Source organism: Acyrthosiphon pisum, chromosome A2, assembly GCF_005508785.2.
Source record: "Acyrthosiphon pisum isolate AL4f chromosome A2, pea_aphid_22Mar2018_4r6ur, whole genome shotgun sequence".
NCBI lineage: Eukaryota > Metazoa > Arthropoda > Insecta > Hemiptera > Aphididae > Acyrthosiphon > Acyrthosiphon pisum.
In genome coordinates, this window is record NC_042495.1 from 47,003,540 (window position 1) to 47,026,215 (window position 22,676).

The 22,676-nt window shown below is 26.9% G+C and overlaps 2 protein-coding genes across 6 annotated transcripts in view; both read left to right on the forward strand.

The window, feature by feature from the left end:
* The window catches only part of LOC100166076 (multidrug resistance-associated protein 4), a 12,233-nt gene extending 5,568 nt beyond the window's left edge, over nucleotides 1–6,665 (forward strand). For 2 of the 4 annotated variants that reach the window (XM_008190348.3, XM_029490758.1), the window contains exons 4-27: nucleotides 333–443; nucleotides 515–649; nucleotides 794–1,004; nucleotides 1,266–1,488; nucleotides 1,548–1,704; nucleotides 1,766–1,904; nucleotides 1,983–2,090; nucleotides 2,223–2,501; nucleotides 2,563–2,727; nucleotides 2,802–2,923; nucleotides 3,186–3,283; nucleotides 3,344–3,429; nucleotides 3,502–3,887; nucleotides 3,971–4,239; nucleotides 4,323–4,402; nucleotides 4,465–4,615; nucleotides 4,749–4,855; nucleotides 4,916–5,039; nucleotides 5,125–5,295; nucleotides 5,387–5,514; nucleotides 5,592–5,837; nucleotides 5,935–6,107; nucleotides 6,195–6,435; nucleotides 6,533–6,665. In XM_008190348.3, coding sequence (XP_008188570.1) covers nucleotides 333–443; nucleotides 515–649; nucleotides 794–1,004; nucleotides 1,266–1,488; nucleotides 1,548–1,704; nucleotides 1,766–1,904; nucleotides 1,983–2,090; nucleotides 2,223–2,501; nucleotides 2,563–2,727; nucleotides 2,802–2,923; nucleotides 3,186–3,283; nucleotides 3,344–3,429; nucleotides 3,502–3,887; nucleotides 3,971–4,239; nucleotides 4,323–4,402; nucleotides 4,465–4,615; nucleotides 4,749–4,855; nucleotides 4,916–5,039; nucleotides 5,125–5,295; nucleotides 5,387–5,514; nucleotides 5,592–5,837; nucleotides 5,935–6,107; nucleotides 6,195–6,435; nucleotides 6,533–6,568 — 3,946 coding nt within the window. In that variant the 3' untranslated portion in view covers nucleotides 6,569–6,665. The remainder of the gene's footprint in view (nucleotides 1–332; nucleotides 444–514; nucleotides 650–793; nucleotides 1,005–1,265; nucleotides 1,489–1,547; nucleotides 1,705–1,765; nucleotides 1,905–1,982; nucleotides 2,091–2,222; nucleotides 2,502–2,562; nucleotides 2,728–2,801; nucleotides 2,924–3,185; nucleotides 3,284–3,343; nucleotides 3,430–3,501; nucleotides 3,888–3,970; nucleotides 4,240–4,322; nucleotides 4,403–4,464; nucleotides 4,616–4,748; nucleotides 4,856–4,915; nucleotides 5,040–5,124; nucleotides 5,296–5,386; nucleotides 5,515–5,591; nucleotides 5,838–5,934; nucleotides 6,108–6,194; nucleotides 6,436–6,532) is intronic. The other 2 variants (XM_029490759.1, XM_029490760.1) reach the window with 2 other exon arrangements.
* Nucleotides 6,666–8,185: 1,520 nt separating this feature from the next.
* LOC100168114 (multidrug resistance-associated protein 4) lies at nucleotides 8,186–20,452 on the forward strand. 2 transcript variants are annotated; one of them, XR_003839659.1, is made up of 27 exons: nucleotides 8,186–8,513; nucleotides 9,586–9,689; nucleotides 9,759–9,842; nucleotides 12,892–13,002; nucleotides 13,085–13,219; nucleotides 13,996–14,206; nucleotides 14,440–14,662; nucleotides 14,746–14,902; nucleotides 15,002–15,140; nucleotides 15,212–15,322; nucleotides 15,403–15,684; nucleotides 15,746–15,910; nucleotides 15,991–16,112; nucleotides 16,182–16,279; nucleotides 16,338–16,423; nucleotides 16,485–16,867; nucleotides 16,927–17,198; nucleotides 17,258–17,337; nucleotides 17,425–17,575; nucleotides 17,670–17,776; nucleotides 17,835–17,958; nucleotides 18,046–18,216; nucleotides 19,143–19,270; nucleotides 19,339–19,584; nucleotides 19,696–19,868; nucleotides 19,956–20,191; nucleotides 20,276–20,452. XR_003839659.1 is itself a non-coding variant. In XM_001946728.5 (27 exons), the coding sequence occupies exons 2-27, from the start codon at nucleotides 9,682–9,684 to the stop codon at nucleotides 20,360–20,362; spliced, it is 4,095 nt and encodes a 1,364-aa protein (XP_001946763.2). In that variant the 5' UTR covers nucleotides 8,193–8,513; nucleotides 9,586–9,681; the 3' UTR covers nucleotides 20,363–20,452. The 2 variants fall into 2 exon arrangements, 1 of the variants encoding a protein (XP_001946763.2); XM_001946728.5 differs by having other exon boundaries at nucleotides 8,193–8,513; nucleotides 19,951–20,191.
* The last annotated feature ends 2,224 nt before the right edge of the window (nucleotides 20,453–22,676 follow it).

Sequence of the window (22,676 nt, forward strand, 5' to 3'; positions counted from 1 at the left end):
ATATCATATTTTTTTGATATTTTTATTCTTGGATATCACAGCTGAAAAAAAAATATTCAAAATCGCCTCGATTATTCCTTAGTATACTTGTTGATCAATCATAATCCGTTTTCAAAATTAAAATCTGTCAAACCAAATTCTTCCAGTTTTGTCTAGCTTATTGGTCTAAAAGTCACTTTTTTTTCATCTGCTGCAGTCCCTTAATACATACATAAATGTGTGGGTATTATGTTTATACATTTTTAAATAAAATGTTATCAAACCAATATTCAATAGAAAAAAGTGTTTTTAATGTCTTCAATATTTACGTAATTTTTTTTTCATTCGTACAGCTGGTTGTTAAATCTATTTAAGACAGGACAAAAAAGGGATTTAGAAGAAGATGATTTATATACCACATTAAACGATCACAGTTCGTCATTGTTAGGAAACGAATTAGAAAAGTAAACTCATGAGTACAAAATGTTTGTGTGTATTATTATTTTTTTTAAACTTTACTATACTTTTATTGAAGAAAATGGAGATTAGAACTTGCGAATGCACATAAGAAAAATCGAAATCCTAGTCTATTGAGAATTTTGATTGGAATATTTGGGTATGAATTTATGTTTTATGGATTTATACTCTTTGTCGATAAAGGTATATTGAGGTAAGAATTAAATAATTGATTTCTTTGTATCGTAATTATTGACTCCCATGCGAAATATCCGGTCTTTTAAGGTTTTGATGTGGTTCAATAACTATAAGTTATAACATATTTTATGACATTATATTACATGTTTTTAACTCACAGAGTATCCCAACCTTTATTTATTGGTGGAATAATATCATATTTCAACCCAAACGACTCTGACAAAGTGGACTTAGCGTATGCATTAATTTGTGCATTTGGTCTAGCATTTAGTATATTTATTTCAATAATTTTGTATCACGCAGCACAAATTGAAATCTTACATTGCGGGATGAAAATTCGAGTTGCTTGCTGTTCAATTATATATAGAAAGGTATAATAATAAAATATAATAAAATATAATTATAAAATTAATAGTGTTGAAATATAAAAACAATATTAAGAAGATTTTATGTTATTTCATATTTAATAACATTGCTTAAAGTCAAACATTTAAAATAAAAATTATGTATTGTAATATTGCAATATTAATAAGATTTTATGCTGCTCAACAAATAAATTGAATTGTAATAATAAAATACGTTTAAAAGACTCTTATAAAAATATGTAATTCAAATATATATTTTGTATCCAGTTATTACGCCTAAGTCACACAGCAATTGGTAATACTACAGTCGGCCGAGTGATTAATTTGTTATCGAATGATGTAAGTCGATTTGATAAATCAGCTACATTTCTCCACTACATATGGATTTGTCCACTGCACATGATTTTGGTCACGTATTTGTTGTGGCAGGAAATTGGTGTATCTTCATTATTACCCATAGTTGTACTGTGTTTTGTTATTTGGTTTCAAGGTTTGTGGAAAATTAGACAAGAAAAATTATGTGACTAAACCATATCATTACATTTCCAGCAATGTTAGGACGAAAACTTAGAGGGCAGCGAAAGAAAACAGCTAAAAAAACTGACGAAAGAATACGTTTAATGAATGAAATAATTTCTGGCATAAAAGTAATCAAGATGTACACTTGGGAAATACCTTTTGGAAAACTAATTGAATATTTAAGAAAGTACCTACTTATGCTTTGAAATATTATGAAATGTTAAATACAAATATTTATATAATTTTAGAATGGAAATCCGACATATACAAATAGGAATGTACATCAGGAATACTATGCTAGCATTAGTATTAATTCAATCAAGGTTTCAACTATTTTTTAGTATTTTGTCATACGTATTGCTAGGAAATTATATCTCAGCACAAAAGGTAACAAACCTATTATACAATTATTTCTTCAATTTGACAATATTGTATTTACTGATTATTAATTAATTACACTAATAGGTTTTTATCATGTATACTTTGTATAATATATCAATCCTCCCTATACATTGTTTTAGTCAAAGTATATCGGAAGTAATCGAATTACAAGTTTCAATCAAACGCATACAGGTATATATTATTAATAGCATATAGAATATAGACTACTATAGACATATTATATTAATTATTTAATAAACTCAATGTTTAAATTATTATTAAAAAATATACAAATCATAAATTTTCATTAATTTTTATTCAAAGGATTTCTTATTACTAGAAGAGAAGGATAATCAATTACCAAATAAATCAAAATCTGGTGAACCAATAAATAATACTCTAAACAATTTAACAGAGCATATTGCAGGTGATGATGGAGTTTTAAGACATAACACTAAACTTTCAAATACTCATAGTATAGTATTGTCAAAGGCAACTGCTAAGTGGACGGATATTCAGACAAACAACACTCTAGAAAACATTAATCTGTCTGTTGCACCAGGTCGATTGATCGGAATTATTGGTCCAGTGGGTGCTGGAAAGGTATGTCATAAATTGCATACAAATTGTATAATGAGCGGTTACTTTAAAATGTGCATTGCAGAGTTCATTATTTCAAGCTATTCTACGAGAATTACCACTTTCCGAAGGCTCCTTAGATGTGCATGGTGTAATTTCTTATGCATCTCAAGAGCCGTGGGTATTCTCTGGTTCAATAAAACAGAATATCATATTCAATTCACCAATTGATGAGTATCGTTATAAACAAGTAATATATTCAAATTTAAAATACAATTACTTTAAAATAATGTAACGTTTGACTTTCTTATGTGTGTAAAATAGGTAATAAACGTATGTGCTTTGAAAAATGATTTCGAAAAGTTTCCATATGGTGATAAAACAACTGTGGGAGAAAGAGGAGTTACTCTAAGTGGAGGACAAAAATCAAGAATAAATTTAGCTCGGTAAAATTACAAATACAATAATACAATTCATGAAACACTTTATTAACTATTAAGCAAGGCTGGGCAAGTTAATGACTTTTTTTAACTCAGTTAAGTTAAGTTAATATGCACCAATAACAAAAAATTAAAAGTTAAAAGTTAATGAAAAGCCAAAATTAACTAGTTAAGTTAAAAAGTTAATATAAAATTAACTTATTAACTTAACTTTAACTTTTTAACTCGTTAATGCCCAGCCTTGCTATTAAGTATATTTTTTTTTCAGAGCCATCTATAAACAAGCAAATATTTATTTATTGGACGATCCTCTTTCAGCTGTAGATCCACACGTTAGCAGTCATTTATTTGAAAAATGCATTAAAGGTTATCTTGAATAATTTTTCTTCTTATAATACAAAATGTTTGTACATTATTATTTTTCAGGTTTCCTTAATGAAAAAACTTGTATTTTAATCACACATCAAATACAGTATTTGACTAAGGTCGATACAATTTTCCACATAGATAATGTAAGCTATATTTCATGATACGTTATATTCCTGTGTACATTTTAAAATTAAAAATATTGATTTTTGCTGTAGGCACAAAGAATAGTTGAAAGTACTTATGAAGAACTTCAAACAATCGATTTAAGCTTTCTGAAATCTCCTCAATCTCCAGTCACGCCCGATAATCAATCTATATCTTTTAATAATGATAGTGATTATAGTGTTGGAAAAAAATCTATTTTTGATCGAAAAATATCTGCAACGAGTGATGTGTCATTAATGTATGATAGTAAAGAAAATACAAATCAAGAAGAACAAGTGAAAATAGTTGAAATTCGATCTTCAGGAAATATTTCATGGGATACCTATTTGGCATATTTTTTAGATGGAGGAAAGATAAGCAAAATATTAAGTTTAATATTTACGAGTATTTTGTATCAAACAGTGGCATCTTGCGGAGATTTATGGATTACATATTGGTATTTTTAATATTTAATGACATGGAAATATTGTTAAGCTCATATAATTATAATATGCTATTTTCACTGAATATTTAATTTAGGGTGAAACTAGAAGAATCAGTATTTTATAACGAAAATTCGTCTACGCCAACGACCAAAAATTCAATCAACACAATTTTTCAGTGGCCAATTAGTCGAGAAACATGTATTTATGTTTTTTCTGCTATTACTGCTTGTATAATAATAGCAATCATCCTTAATATATTTACTTTTGTATTGGTTTGCATGAGGGCTTCCACGAATTTACACAATAATATGTTTACCGCGTTGATCAGAGCTAAAATAAATTTCTTTAATACAAATTTATCAGGTCAGGCCTATTTTAATTATAATAAGTATTATTTTGTAGTTTATTTATTGTTAACTGGATATAATTTTGAATTTATATTATAGGATCTATTCTTAACCGTTTTTCTAAGGACTTGGGTGCTATAGATGATATGTTGCCACAAACCTTGAACGACTGTTTACGTGTAATATAATTATATTCATATATATTAATAATTGTTTATGTATAATGAATTTTCAAAATTAGCATGGATTGAATTGTATGGCAGTTTTGATCATTGTTATGTATATTAACATTTACCTAATATTACCCACCATCGTCTTAGCGTTTACCTTTTACAAGATAACAGCATTTTACTTGTCATTGTCTCGAAGTGTAAAACGGTTGGAAGGAATAAGTAAGTAATAGTACTAAATTATGAACCAAATTACCTATATGGTATACACTATCCAGTATATAATAATATAAGATAATATTAGGTATATTATTTAAATTTATATTTATAAATAATTGTAATTTAAATATTATAGCTCGTAGTCCTGTCTTTACTCATTTGAATGCGAGTATTCAGGGTTTAACAACTATAAGAGCATTTGAAGCGGAAAACATTTTGTCAAATGAATTTGATGTCCATCAAGTTAGTTCTACAAATCAATATTAATTCGTATATTTTCATATATTTGAGATGGTTTTATAGGACTTACATTCTTCAGCGTGGTATTTATTTTTAACATCAAGCAGAGCCTTTGGATTTTGGTTAGATATTATTTGCTTTATCTATACATGTATAGTCACATTCAGTTTCTTGGCATTAAGAAACAGTAAGCTTCAATATTGTGTACATTATTATATAATTAAGATTGTTATTATTAAATAATTCAATTTTACTTAACCAATCGCACTCAGGTACATTTGGAGGAAATGTTGGGCTTGCTATAACACAAGCTTATGGACTAGCTGGAGTCTTGCAATGGATGATGAGGCAAATGGCTGAATTAGAAAACAACATGACGTCAGTTGAAAGGGTACTAGAATACACAAATTTACCCCAAGAAGGTTCTATTGAACCATGCTCAGGTAAATTAAACTAAATTACTGTATACTATTGAATGTTAAAATTCATAATAAATATCTGTACAAATTTCGTTTTTTTAAATCACTTAATTAGATAAAAAAACACCATTAAATTGGCCTTCAGACGGACAAGTTACATTCATAAACTTTTATTTACGATATGAACCGAATTCACCGTGTGTTATAAATCACCTCAATTTAAATATCGAATCAATGCAAAAAGTACCTATATTAAAATATAATTCTAAGTACCTAATGAAGGCTTATAAAGGTTTTAAATGTTCTTATTTTAAAATTAGATAGGAATTGTTGGTAGAACTGGCGCAGGAAAATCGTCTTTAGTCGGGTCATTATTTAGATTAGCTTTCCATGAAGGTAATATCATCATTGACGGTATTGAAATTCATGAAATTGATCTGTATGAGTTACGGTCCAAGCTCACTATCATTCCTCAACAACCAGTATTGTTTTCGGGAACAGTTCGAAAAAATTTGGATCCTTCAGAAGAATACCCAGATCATATTCTTTGGAACGCATTAGATGAAGTAGTTTTTTTTTGTTTTTGAATAATATTTTACTTAAAATATGATAATCCCTGATATCGTAGAAAATTGGTCTCAATAAATATAAATTGTATATTAGGTGGAGCTTAAAGATATTGTTGAAAATTTACCAGATGGTCTTAGTTCAAAAATTTCTGAAGATGGTTCCAATCTCAGTGTTGGTCAAAGACAATTAGTATGCCTTGCTAGGGCTATTGTTCGAAATACCAAAATTCTTGTACTGGATGAAGCCACTGCTAACGTCGATCAACAGTATTATTTAAATTTAATATTATATTAAATAATGAATGCACAAAAAATATAAAGATCCATTGAATAACATTTGGTTTGAATTTCTAGAACTGATTTATTGATTCAAAGGACAATCAGAAATAAATTCCGAGCATGTACTGTCTTAACAGTTGCTCATCGGTTAAACACTGTTATTGATTCGGACAAGGTGCTTGTTATGGATACAGGATCAATGGTCGAATTTGACCACCCGCATAATTTATTGCAAAATAAAGAAGGAGCTTTTTACAAAATGGTAGAACAAACGGGACACGATACAGCTGATTTATTGCATAGATTAGCCGCAGAGGTATAAGTTGAAAACTTCTATGCGAAGTACCTAATATTCATACACTGAAAAACGTATAATTTAACGCTATATTTATAAATTTCTTGAACTATTTTAGAGTTATAAAATGGCAAGTTTAAATGTTGTAACTTAATCAAAATCATTCATTAAGTATGCAGATCAAATCGCCAAGAAAAACTCATAAGTAAATTAGTATAAGTATTAAGTGATTGTTTATATTTCAAATTGAAGACATAGTATCAGGATTTAACATAATGTGTAATTTAAGATAATGTCATTAAATCGTCTTTATAAAATATAAATCCTATTAGTATGGACTGTAGACTGTAGAATTTTGAAATATGTATCATGTTTTTAATGACCTCTGAAATGTTGAAAAATTATATACTTTATAATTTTGAAATGTATATTATGTAATAATTGTTTGATATTATAATAATTATATATAATTAGTACTACTTTTATTTAATATTACACGTAAAGTTATGACAATTTTTTTTGTTATTTACAGTCTAACCAGTTGTCTAAGCAAAAAAAATCTCAAATAAAATATTTCCGTACCGTGATTATCTACTATAATCAACAAAACAAACTCATTTTGTCATTTTCTTATCAGGTGTCGCGCTTAAAAAGTGTAACTTAAATTATCATACAAAAATAAATAGTTATAATTATTACATGATACATGGCCACAAAATTGCTATGCAATAACTTTACCGTGACAGTCCCCAAATGCCTCAGACTTTTTTTTTTTACCGACTACTGCTCATCGGTTAATCACTGTTAAGGCGCTTGTTATGGATACAGGAACAAAGATCGAATTTGACCACCTGCATAATTTATTGCAAAATAAAGAAAGAGCTTTTTACAAAATGGTAGAACAAACGGACATGATGCAGCTGATTTATTTCATAGATTATCCGCAGAGGTATAGGATTAAATCTTCTGTACCTAATATTCTTACACTGAATAACGTATAATATAACGCTAAGTTTATACATTTATTGATTAACTGTTTTACAGTTATAAAATGACAATTTTAAATGTTGTGACTTAATCAAAATCATTCATTAAGAATTCAGATCAAATCGCCAAGAAAAACTCATAAGTAAATTAGTATAAATATTAAGTGATTGTTTATATTTTAAATTGAAGACATAATATCAGGATTTGACATAATTTGTTATTTAAGATAATGTCATTAAATCGTTTTTATAAAATACAAATCCGATTAGTATAATTAACTGAAGACTTTAAAATTGTAGAATGTGTCATATTTATAATCACCTCTAAAATGTTGAACAATTATATACTTAATAACTTTTAAATGTATACGTCGAATGTTTGCTATAATAATGATATAATATAATTAGTACTACTGTTAGTTAATATTATATGTTAGTTTTGACAACATTTTAAAATTTTAATTTAAAAAATGTACTATAGTATGTTTTATAGAGTACCTATATGTAAATATTATATTAAATAAATCTCTGATATATTTAAATCACAAAAGTTTAAAAAAATTGGTTTTCGATAAGTTGACCTTCACACCAATTTAGTGTCACACTGCTGTTCAAATTAACTTCGTAACTTAATAATAATTACTTACATTAATTATTCAATCTCAAATCTCACATAATTATTATCATAGCAATGCTATATATTATGGCATCTTGATCTACTTGCAAATAACTTTTATTTTTTCATGGAACCAGTATTATTGTCATGTTATAAAATATAAATGAATATAATATATTTTATAAATCATGAAAAAACGATTTAACAAAAGGGTCCAATGTACGTACACCGCACAAATGTTTTCATCAGTATCGTCAATTGTATTATATAACAATAATAATCGCTTTCTTGAGCATGTTATTATTACTATGTTTCGTCATCTCTCACATCGCGCGTTCTGACAGTACCTACTGCAACACACGCCGGCCGGGTGTCTTACACTGCTATGCGGAAGACTATCTCTAACTTAAAATAGATAAAATAATCCATACAATATCAACTTTAAGTACTTTACGAGGTTACTCGACAAGGATTGCAGGTGTTTTCGTTTTTGAGAGGTAAGTTAATTAATTGTTTTGTACTAAAACCGATATTGTCTATTAGGTACTTACTTTTATCAAACGATAATAGGTACCACCAATCAACTTTTACACTTATTGTAAAAAAGAAGTCATTAGATATAATGTTTTAGTTAAAAAATGAATGATAATAACAATAAATTGAATTCGGAACTCGGCCAGAGTTCAGTTAGTGTAACCGGAATACGGTCGTTCAATCAAATCGTTTAAATGGGTCCATTACGAGATTCCTAACATCATTTCAACAATAAAAAACAAATAATAAAACTTATTTTAACGGATGTATAATAATATGTAGAAAATATTTTCTAATGTAAAAATTAAAAATAATGATGAATTATCTATTTTTAAACGATACATAATATTGATAATATTGTGGAATAAATATGACAAATGGTAATTTTTTAAATATGCCCAATTAATGGTAAACGAAATAAAAAACTATATAATAACCATTGTTAGCATTTAAATATAAAATTTGAATTTTTTTTTTTTTAATCAAAATTATATATACAATCTGTAATATTATTTTATATACTAAGTACATTTTGTAGTTTATAATATAAAACAAATGTAACAAGGAGTCCTACTATTGTTACACCCTCTGATATGTAATAATTTTACGCTAATAAAACTTAATAATAAGGAACAAATAATCACATTAAATACAATGTGTTAAGCTTTTTTAGTACCAAAAATTAATATATAATAGACCATTTTTTATCAGAAAATAAAAACATTATGCATCACCTAATAATAGTTTGTTTCCTAATAATCAATCCAATTGGATAAGATAAGGAAGGCAATTGAAGCCTCGATCTTTCTTCCTACGTATATGAGATCAATAATTATTATACTATTAATTATTATCAATACAGTATGCAGATAACAGACATGAGTATAGAAAATAAAATAACACAATAAGCAAAATTGCATTAAGTAGACGTAATATAATGTAAAAATGTGATAAACACCATGTTTAATATTGAATACTAAATTAAGTTTTAAGTTTTTTCGCAGCTTACCGATTAATATTAATTTTTTTTTCCAGTGTACAAATTAAAGAAGAAGTAAAATTAGAGAAAAACTTCAAAATAATAACTTAACAGTTATTTTAATGAATAATTGATGATACCCGTATTACATAATGTACAGGTAAGGTTTTTGAATTCTTGTATTTATATTTCGTTTAAAAAATGATTTATATTTTGGTGCTTATTTTAGGTTAATATCAGATGTTGATAAAAAAGTACAACGGCCTCAGCATCCAAGGGAGAATGCAAATATTTTTGAAATCATTTCATACAGGTAAATAAGTAGATCCATTTAAAGTAAATATATATAGAAAAAATATATACACCTATATATATTTGAATAATAAATTGAATATAATATTTTTTCAATAAGCTCTTGACCTTAAGTTTTTAAATATAATAAACAGACTGTTGGCCCTGTAATATCGTGTCTTAATTAAACTAAAATATTTCGAGAGTGCAGGACTAATCAAGTATAAATTTAATTGATTAATATATTATTATATTATACGACTGTTTGAAGTAGGTAGTATTTTCTGAAGTAGACACTATATCAACTATAGTTATTACTTATTACTTATTATTTTAACGAGGGATTAATAAAGTGCTAACCTGCTGATTATGGTTAGCTACTCGTATAATGCCTCAAAAATTACTAGACTATTTTCAATAAATGTTATCTCTATAGATTCCTTGAAACGGAAGGTTTTTTATCGTATTCTTTCAATTCCATTATGTAGGTAGCTGCATTATAGCTCACACGTGAATTTAATTTTGGCTCACGCAAATAGAATTTTTTTGTTTTGTTTATTATAATCAGTAGAAATATGGCATAAACATTTTTAGATTCTGAACATGTGATTTTTTTTTTGTGTTTGTCCTGAGTTAGAGACCGTAAAAATGCTTCAATTTTCTTCAACAGAAATTCCCAATATTTTTCAATAGTATCAGGAAAAACAAATAAAAAATTTAGGAAAAACTGAGATTTTTAGTGTGACGAAAAAAATAACCGTATTTGCATGAAATATTCACTGAATGTTTAAATTAGAAATTTCTATGCAACATACAACTTTCAAAAAATTGCGATTCTTTTTGAGCTGTTTATAGCTATAAGAGTATTTTGTGTTTTATTATTTTTTTTTAATAAAATTTTTGTCGATATAAATTGTTCCACTCAGTCAAAATCTTGAACAACGTTTCTCATAAATTGTTGTTAGTGGAAATTAAAAAAAAATATTAAGCGTAAATCCTTGATCATTTTTATGAGCGTCTGAAGTTAAAATTTAGGTAAAATTCATCGAAATCACAAGAATTGGAAATTATTTTGAGTTCGAAATTCACAAAAAGTTACCTATGTTATAAAAGTTTTTTCCTACATTTAACAAAAAAAAGTTTACCGGAAAGTCAAATTCATTTTTTGCGAGCGTTTGAAGTTAGACATTGGAAATTTGAAATTATTTAAATTTTTTATTCTATAAATGTCAATATAATTATTTTATTCGTTGGATCAAAAAGCTTGAAAATGTAATATATTATGGTTCCTTATAATATGTTATAATAGCATTTGGATAAATATTAAAGATCCATAGGCCATTATTTTATAAGTATTTAAAGTTTAAATTTTGACAAAATGTATCAACTTACTTAGGTAGTTATATTATTGGCTGATAGACCGTCATCACTCAGAACCGTTTTTCCTATGCCTACAACTATTACTATTGAATTCAAATTTAACACATCTATTACAGTGACTCTTTAGAACCTATAATGTACAGTTAAGCGTTACCCACTTTTTTTACAAATATAATTATAAAAAAAATAAAAATATTTTTTTATTGTTATCATGTTATCATATGTATGCCTAATATGGTAATGGACATTTGGTGAAAATTTAGTATTGATGGTTATTATTTTTTGAGCTACAGTAAAATCGATTTTGTCAAAAATTGGTTTTGTATAAAAATTCCCATTTTTTCTTAATTGTTGTTTTTCCCAGTGGGTTTGAAAACTACTGGAAATTTACTTTTGACCCTCGAAGTCGAAGTAGATTCAATTCCTACTAGAAAATATGCTAAAGTAGATAATCGTGGAGTATTTTTACTGCCCTAAAAGTTAATGACAGATGACAGACAGAAAAGAGAGAAAAATTAAAAAACACACTTCGTTGTAAAATCAATAAATTCTTTCGCTCAACTTAGAATCTAAAAAAAAAATACTTTAGCACGTCCACACAGGCAACGCCGGGCGGGACAGCTAGTCATACATAATAATTACCTTATGACATATTAATCTAATAAATGATCAACCCTTAAGCAATTTTCCATTTCGAATTAAATTCATTTCACATTTTATTTAAATATATTTTTCTGAATGTACTGTACTAATAGGAGTACATATACTACGGACCAATATAAAACGCACTAATTGTGTAAAATATAATAAACATATTTACCATACTACGAAGTACTCACTACTAAACAGTAAACGCCAAACGGACTGTGTTGAGTGTGATGATAACATAACAATTTTGATAAGACATATAAATATCACTATAAATATATGTGAAAGCTTGGCCGAAATTTGTATTATAGCTAAATGGTATACAGACTTTTGACCCCCTTGACATTTGTTATACAACCGTAATCGAAGGAATTCAATCCGAAATTAGTTGATATCTATATTTATGTTTATAAAAAAAATAACGGTTTTTTTTAAATGCAGTGTTGTAATATTAATATGTTATTAAACATAAAATTTTTAATTATTTAATTTTTATTGATAATGGTTATTATTAATTATTATTACATATGTAATAAGATATCTTATATACTAAATAATATATTTTATAAATACATATAGTGTGGTGTAAATAGTCCTGTATGTACAAATCCTAAGTGTCACAGATCGAGTGTGAAATGTCCTGGATTCAGCTAAATATACATAATTAATACTGGATGATTTTAGTTATATTCTTAATTTAAAATTTAAAATTAGTAATAAGAAAGCGTGTAATGTGTCATGTGTCATGTGTGTTAAGTGATAAAATTGCTTAATAAAATGCTAAAATTATGACGATTTCCTAAATTTTCAACGTTTTGATAACATATTATATACCATGTATGTTTATATTACGCTTAATGCCTTAATATTAACTAGTATTAATATACAAGTTCATCTTATAGGATACAAAAAACAAGTTTTAATTTTTTTTTTTGCAATAAGTATTTAAAGAATAATATAAATAATAGATACCTACTTGTTTTCAGCTCCTAAATATAATAATATATTATTAATCATGTTTTAAATTATTTATTGCCGTTTAGCTGGATGTTAAATCTGTTCAAAACAGGACGAAAAAGAGATTTAGAAGAAGATGATTTGTATATGACATTAAACGAACACACTTCATCATTATTGGGAAACGAATTAGAGAAGTAATTCAATAAATAAAATAATATTTCGTAGGTACTTTTATTATTATTTATAATTTATTATATATTTTTTTTTTTACCAAAGTAAATGGAATTTAGAATTGGCGAGTGCATTTAAGCGGGAGCAAAAACCCAGCTTGACGAGAGCCTTGATTCGAATGTCTGCTGCTCGATATATGTTTTATGGTTTTTTACTGTTCGTTGATAAAATTATATTGAAGTAAGAATTACGTAATAACTTATTATCGTATTTTAGATATTATCAACAACTTCATATACATTAATTTTATTAAACATTGTTTATAATAATCCATTACCAACATAGATATGAATTTCAATTACTATATTTACCATATAAAGAATCAAATTTAATTTACACAAAGTAATGGTTTTTTCTACAAATGCAATATTTACATGATTCATATTTACATTACCACATAAATTACCAAATAATTACCACGTAATTTTGGTCTTGTAACTTGTTTTTCATAATGAGAATTATACTATATTTTATTATAGCTTTGATATCAGCTGTTATACTCAGCTTATTCAATACAAGTTTAAATATTTACGAGTATTAAAAATATAATAATTAATACCTAAATAAAAATAGTAAATAACTCAACTTTTATAATTTAACAAAAAATAATTCAATTTTTTTTAGAATTAAAGTCATATATTTAAAGTACTTATCCACTTACATAATAGTGCAATTGGAAAAGATTAATGTTTATAGGTATGTTATTTATTGTTAGTTATTTTACATTTATTTAAAATATGTATAGATAAATAAAATTAACCATAAAAATGAAATACGTTTACAAAAAAATAAAAATCGAAATTGTATATAATATGTACGCGCGAGTAATTTAGATAATACAACATTTAAAAATAGTTATACTTACATATTTGTGTATATTTTAAAGTAAAAACTAACAAAAAGTTTTAGTACCTATATTATATGTACATAAATCGTTTGTGTGTGTACTATTCCAGAATGTCTCAGCCGCTATTTATTGGAGGAATATTAGCGTATTTCAACCCAGTTGGTTCCGACAAAGCTGACTTAGGATATGCATACATGTGTGCATTTGGCCTAGTGTTTAGTATGTTCACTTCGATGGTCTTGCAAAATGTAACACTGATAGAAATATTACACTGTGGTATGAAAATGCGAATCGCTTGCTGTTCGATGATATTTAGAAAAGTATATATATATATTATAGTAGCTATACAAATATATATATATATATATATATTTATATTTATATAAACGCACAAATAACATGTACTTTGTCTTTTCAATTTCTTTTATTTAGTCACAATTTTTAAATCATATTATTTAATATTTACAAGTACTTAATCTTAAAATACATCTATCTAGTCGTTTAAAAAAAAATTAATTATGACTAAAATTAAAAATATTTTTGATCCTTACAGTCGCTACGTCTGAGTAACACTGCTATAAATGAAACCACGGTCGGTCAAATGATAAATTTATTATCCAATGATGTAAATCGGTTCGATAGATCCGCGACTTTTCTTCACTATTTATGGATCGGTCCCATACAGTCAATTGTGGTCACATATTTTTTGTGGCAGGAAATAGGCGTATCTTCATTATTGAGTATTGCTGTCATGATTCTAATAATTCCATTTCAAGGTTTGTGGAATGTGAACTATTTAAATTTACTAGAAAAATAATGTATGTACAACATACATAGTAGAACATTGTTATATTTCTAGGATGGCTTGGGAAAAAAATTTCCGAAAATCGACTGAAAACAGCCAAAACAACTGACGAGAGAATACGTTTAATGAATGAAATCATTTCTGGTATTAAAGTAATTAAAATGTACACTTGGGAAAATCTATTTTCAAAATGTGTAAAATATATAAGAAAGTATGTTTTTATAAGTCTTAAAGATTGTATCAAATAATTATAAGTATGGGTACACAATATACATATTATATACGTGTATAAATGTTTATATAATTGTAGAAAAGAAATTGAACATTTAAAAATATCATCATACATCAGAGATACTTTGACGTCGTTAGCAATAATTCAAACAAGATTTCAACTATTTATTAGTATTTTGTCATACGTATTACTAGGAAATTATATTACCGTACAAAAAGTAATGAATGCATGATCTTCTCTATTTTGGTATCATATCATATCATATTATAATACGTTTAACACTTTTAGATTTTTGTCATAACCACATACTTCAGTATATTAATGCCCACAATGACATTTTTCTTTTGTCAAGGTCTAGGACAAATTTCAGAATTGAAAGTTTCAATAAAACGTATACAGGTATTCAAATTATACAGGCAATTATGTTAATTAAGTAATAAGAACTTAGAAATTAAAAATGATACTAACTAAAATTACAGAATTTTTTATTGCACGAAGAAAACAATGATCATATTATTAAACCAAAGCAATCTATTGCTGAAAAACCAATGGTTATAAATCATAACGAATTAATAGAGTCTGATGATAATAGTACCGACATAAAAGATGACATCGGACGTTTCAATCATTTTTGTATGGTAATTTCGAAAGCTACAGCTAAGTGGACAGACAATCAAACCAGAAATTCTTTAGAAAACATATCACTGGCTGTAAGACCTGGTAGCTTGGTCGCAATCGTTGGTACCGTAGGAGCGGGAAAAGTTTGTGATATTTTAATCTTTACCAGCTAAAGACTTTGCTACTATAATATTTATTATATAGAGTTCATTAATTCAAGCAATTTTACGAGAATTACCACTTTCTGATGGTGTCATACATGTGCGGGGTGTAATTTCTTACGCGTCACAAGAACCGTGGATATTCGCTGGATCCGTTCAACAGAATATTGTGTTCAATTCACCAATGGATAAGGATCGTTATAAAAAAGTAAATATTTTCTTATTATATACAATGCAATCTGCTTATCTGCGTGTAAAATTTAATTTTATAATTTGGTTCTGAAATAGGTAATACAAGTATGTACATTGAAAAGTGATTTTGAACAGTTTCCGTACGGTGATAAAACAATTGTGGGAGAAAGAGGTGTTACTCTAAGTGGTGGACAAAAAGTTAGAATAAATTTAGCTAGGTAAATATGCACATAAATACAGCAGATAAAATATTTATTATTTTGTATTGGGGGACTCTTTTATTTCAGAGCTTTATACAAACAAGCGGATATTTATTTATTGGATAACCCTCTTTCAGCGGTTGACGCAAACGTTGGAAGTCATTTATTTGAAATAGGCATAAAAGGTTTTATACAAAAAGATTAAATTATTCAACTTTAATAAATCTTACACTAATTGAATAGGTTTCCTTAAAGAAAAAACTCGTATTCTTGTTACTCATCGATTGCAGTGTTTAGCTGATATGGATCAAATTGTGGTTATGGAAAATGTAAATATTAACATTTTAACTATAATCACTGAAACGATTAACAGAGTTTCGTTTATTCCAGGCAAAAATATTAGCAAAGGGTACATATGAAGAACTTCAGGCGTCAAATATAGACTTAACAAATCATATTCAATCTTTAAAGTTACCAAATGATGAATATATCATTAGTAATGAAAGCCTTTTAAGTTCTGAACAAAAGTCTACTTTTGAACGTCATGCGTCTGTAGCAAGTATCAAATTGTCAACTAGTGAAAGTAATTACAGTGAAAATACAGCAGAGCCCACTGGAATGATTGAGCCCCGAACTTATGGAACTGTTTCATATGCCGTTTATTTATTATATTTTTTGGCTGGTGGAAGGAAGTGCAAAATATTATTCTTTATTTTTATCTGTATTCTCACTCAATTATTGTCTTCTGTTGGAGATTTTTGGATAACGTATTGGTAATGTAAATGTACATATAGCTTATGAAGAATAAAATATTGACTTTTTAAAAATTCAGGGTAAACTTAGAAGAACATGTTTTTCAAAATGAAAGTAGTGTGTCTACATCAACATTTAATGAATCATTGAGTAATATTTGGTGGATGACAATTTCTCGACAGACCTGTATAAATGTTTTTGGATGTATCACACTTTTCTTGATTATAGTTACGACCATCAGATTAATTACATTTGTATCGATTAGTATGAGTGCTTCTAAACATTTACACAATAATATGTTCAATACTTTAATCAGGGCAACAATATACTTTTTTAATACAAATTTATCAGGTATTATGTATTAAAAAAATTGTTTGATTTTTTAAAAGCCTTATTTTAATTTTTTTTAGGATCTATTCTTAACCGTTTTTCAAAGGACATGGGAACTATTGATGAGATGTTACCTGTATCATTGTTAGATTGTATACACGTAATTAAATAGTACATTTCTTTTATAGAAAATAGATACCTACCTAACGGAGCAAAAATATTTATTAATATAAATTATTATTAATAGAATGGATTGAACCTATTGGGAGTATTGATAGTTGTTGGAATTATAAATATATATCTTATGATTCCAGCTATCATATTAGCAATTATTTTTTACAAAATCACCGTTTTTTATTTGTCATTATCACGGAGTGTTAAACGATTGGAAGGAAGTAGTAAGTAGAAATAATAGAGTGTAAGAATTACAGTATATAATATATTTTTTAACATATTATTCATTTGTGGGTTTTGTAATGAACAAATAATTAGCACGTAGTCCTGCATTCACTCATTTGAATGCAACTATTCAAGGTTTAACGACAATAAGGGCATTTAAAGCTGAAAATATATTGTCAAAAGAATTCGATAATCACCAGGTACTAAGCTATAAATATAAAAATGTGTCATGTAATATAGTGTGTGAAAATATTACAGGACTTACATTCGTCGGCGTGGTATTTATTTATAACATCAAGTAGAGCATTTGCCTTTTGGTTGGATTTAATTTGCTTTATATATACAAGCATAGTTACCTTTAGCTTCATAGTAATCAGTAACAGTAAGATTATTATAAATGTATTGCTTACAACGATACATTATTTTTAAAAAAAAATATTTGCTAATAATAATTAATAATCGTACTCAGCAACATTTGGAGGAAATGTTGGCCTAGCTATTTCACAAACTTGTGGACTAGCTGGTCTGGTTCAATTTGGCATGCGACAAACAGCGGAATTAGAAAATCATATGACGTCAGTTGAAAGAGTTCTAGAATACACGAATGCTCCACAAGAATGTTCGTTTGAATCATCTACAGGTAAATCAGTTGTATTAATTGAGTTGAAGAATACAGGTATAGATATAATAATTATCTTGACGCAAAGTAGCATTTTATTCCTTGTTTAATTGAATACAATTTTTGTCAAATTTGAAAAATCACATACAGGTAAAAATTCTGAGTTGAGATTGTCGTCCGCCTATATTACTATGACGTGTACCTCTTGATATGTTTTTTGATATTGCTCTTAAAGTATTTTATTATACTATTTAGTAGTATTATGGTAGGTTGATGAACATCGTTTTATTATTTTTTTTTTACTATTTTGCCATACAACTTTGGAGGGAAATTGTATTACATTTTCAAATCTTAGATTAAATATTTTATAAATTATATAGTAATTACAAAATAATTTGCAAATTTTCACGGTTTTGCCGAAATTTGTCAAAATTCTATCTTCAAACACTCATAAAAATGTATGGATTTACGATCAATTTGCCTTTTTGCCATGCAACAATTTTTTATCGTTATGCATTGAAAAAAAATTTAAAATCGAAGACAGTCCTATAATAATTATTATTTCATATTTTTTCTTTCCCAAATTATTTTTAAAAATTCTCAGGATTTTCAATTATGACCTCCTAAAAGTACTACACCCAATTTTCTACCAAAACCCCACATCGACGTTGATAATTAGAGTATTTTTAAAATCAATACATTCATCGCTGAACTCAGAATTAAAAATTTAAATATATATTTATTTTATTATGAATAATTGTTTTGCTCCAAAGTTGAAAGTTAAAAATAAAACATTAATAAAATACAAAAATCTAAACTGAAAGAGCCATAACATGTTTGTTCATAAAAATAAGTTATAGCATGATTAGTGACTAGTGTTAACTTATGTGTTATAAGTTTTAAGTGTTTCTATAAGATAACATTCTGTATTTAGTTTTTATTTTTAGATAAATTGCTTTCATTAAAATGGCCGTCAAATGGAAGTATTATATTCAAAAACTTCTATTTAAGATATAGTCCAAAAGCACCACATGCAATTAATAACCTGAATGTATACATCGAATCAATGCAAAAAGTAAAACTTGTTAATAATTTATTAACATTATAAAATACATAATAGGAAATTAAACATTTTACTTATAGATAGGAATAGTTGGTAGAACAGGAGCTGGAAAGTCGTCTTTAATTACAGCCCTATTTAGATTAGCTATAAATGAAGGTAATATCATAATCGATGACATGGATATACACGAATTGGGACTAAATGTTTTGCGGTCCAAACTTTCCATCATTCCTCAAGAACCAGTATTGTTCTCTGGAACAATGCGAACAAATTTAGATCCATTTAATGAATACTCGGATCATATTCTTTTAAATGCATTAGATGAAGTAATTATCGTCACAGTTCAATACTTATTATATTAATAAACTAATAGATTCAAAATCTCTAATCTCATACAATATGTGACAAATTTTCATTGAGTTTAAATTATGAATCAGGTCGAGCTTAAAGATGTTGTTGAAAATTTACCTAATGGTCTTAACACGAAAATTTCCGAAGGTGGTTCCAATTTCAGTATTGGTCAAAGGCAATTAATATGCCTAGCTCGAGCTATTATTCGATGTAATAAAATTCTTGTACTGGATGAAGCTACTGCTAACGTCGATCCACAGTATAACATAACACTTATTTTATTTTAAATTTATCAATTATTAACGGAGCATCAAACATTTAATTTTAATTAAACATTTTAGTACAGATGCATTGATTCAAAATACCATCAGATACAAATTCCGAACATGTACAGTCTTAACAATTGCACACCGTTTGAACACTGTTATGGATTCGGACAAAGTCCTTGTTTTGGACAAAGGAATAATGGTCGAGTTTGACCATCCTCATAATTTGTTACAAAATAAAGAAGGAGTATTTTACAAAATGGTGGAACAGACAGGACCGGCTACATCTGATTTTTTACACAGAATAGCTGAAGAGGTACACTACTTATAATTATATTTTTACTAGGTACTGAATTTAGATTGACATGCATTTACAAACTGTATTTGTATATTGTTTTAGAGTTATAATTCTATAAGTTTGGTGGCGGAACCGAAATCCGAATCATCTGTCAATGATGCAGTTGGAATTTCAACGAAAAATGTATAATAATCTTTTTCGTAGTGTCCCATACTATTACATGCCTTAACCATGAACTTGAATAATTTAAAATCATAATAATATATAATATGTATTATACATTTGTAATTTATTTAATATACTTAACTTACAATATATATAATTGAGTATGTAGGTATAACTTCTTTACATATTATGCTATTATTATTATTTTAATTCACTATCTTTTATCTAATCATTAAGTATAATAAGCATAATATCATCATTGACTTAAATAACATTTAACTTGTTTGAAAAAAAAAATGAAGATTTGACAACTTCCACAATTCACGTGATTCGTATTGTTAATTAGTTTTTATATAATTAAATGGAATATACCTATTATGTTCATTTTGTACGAACAAAAACAATTATTTATTTATTATAATACATTTAATAATTATAACACTTAAATAAATGTTAGGATCCTCTTAAAAGACTTTACTGTTCCTAAGAAAAATTATCATAAGCTATAAAATATTTATTTTTTTATATAATATATATGATATATCATATAATATTATTTGTGATATAACAATTTACAATTTGATTATATTATACATTATAATTATACATTATTATAATATCTTTTTTATATATATAATTATTATTATAGATGTAATTTTTAATGTGTTCTGCCGTATTAATCTTGTAACTATTAAACAATTTGACCAATTGAAGAAAAGGTTATACCAACATTTATAATATTCCTTGAGACTTGGAGTGTATACCATAGGTTTTTCAACCCATATAGGTACCTACCTGAAGGGTGGATGGCACATTAATAAGTTGTTTGGCTCACGAAAATGAAATATTGTTTTTTTTTTTTTTTGTTTATTTACATTGCCATTGAAGGTTACTTAATATATATTTACTATTATGACTAGTAAGAAATATGACATAAACATTTTAGATTCTGAGCGGACTGTGGAGTGAGGGATCTAGTGGTTTTACAATGGTGTTTTTTTTTTTATCATGTATACAAAATTTCTACCAGATGGAGTGCTTCGATTTCAACATTAGTACCTATCTTATATATTTTAGATAATTGGATCAAGAAGGTACTTTAGAGAGGTTACTTTTCGATTTTCTCAATAATTATTTAATGCCACGGGAAAAACCACCGACAAATTACAAAAGACCGCTAAAAATAGAATTTTAATTTCTAACGCTCTATTTATCACCATAGAAACAAATAAAAATAACGATTTTAGTTATTTTGTTGTAACTCATAATATTAATTCAACTTATAGGCTATAATAAAATATAAAATACCCATACTGACAAACTGTCCCAGCTCAGAATCGTTTTTCGTACACAATGATATGATATCATTGAAATCAAATTTAATACTATCCATTATACTTGTAACCTACTGTACAGCAGAGCGACATCCATTTACCTGTATTTTTTTATTTTATTTTGGTTGCATTTGGTTACTAATTACCATAATTGGTTAAGTATATCTATATACAATTCTACTGCAAGTATATCTCTACGACATCCTCCTAAACGGCTGGACCGATTTTAATGAATTTTTGTGTGTGTTTGAGTGGGTCCCTAAATGGTTTAAATTTACATTTGGACCCGGAGAGATGCTCAAACATGCATTTTGAGATTTACGGGTTTGGGAAATAAAAAGTTGCCATTGATTAGGTACTCGGACAGATGAGGTGAAATCATACATCAAATCGTCACGTATAGGGTTTCAAATAATTAAATTATATCTTAAAACAAACATGAGAGTTGAACATATATTTGTAGCTTATACAAGTACTCAAAAAAACTAATTTTTCAATTCAAAGAGAGGTACTCCAAAACCAATATACACCTGTATAGCACTAAAATAATTGTTTTTTTTTTTTTCATTTTTTCACTGATGAAATCGGGTTATACAGCTAAAAGTAGCCGTAGATTCATCCGAAGTTAGTAGACTCAGAAACTACTAGACGTTATCAATAGATTCGTTGAGACTTGGAGAATCTTTATATCTCTATTTTTTTAACTCCTATAAATAGCAGAAGAGTATTTCACACATAATATTTTTTCAGCTGACGAAAAAAAAAAAAATGTTGTTGATTTAATGGTTGAAATATTGTTGGTTACACGTTATTATATTACTATTGTAACTCGAAGAAATATAGAAATAAGAAATATTCATTAAAAATACAAATCTATCTCAAAACAAATATGAGAGATTAAATTCGTAGCTTAAAAACTACTTGATTGATTTTTGTGAAAATGTAAAATTGTTGTTGGATATATCAGAAAGTTTAGAGAGAAGTTTTATCTACTTTCGATTTAT

Bases quoted from the DNA above. Each gene is read 5' to 3' on its own strand.
- LOC100168114 (XM_001946728.5), top strand. The intron at 16,113-16,181 runs GTAAATATGCAC...CTTTTATTTCAG, and splicing joins GTTAGAATAAATTTAGCTAG to AGCTTTATACAAACAAGCGG. The intron at 18,217-19,142 runs GTAAATCAGTTG...TTTTATTTTTAG, and splicing joins TTCGTTTGAATCATCTACAG to ATAAATTGCTTTCATTAAAA.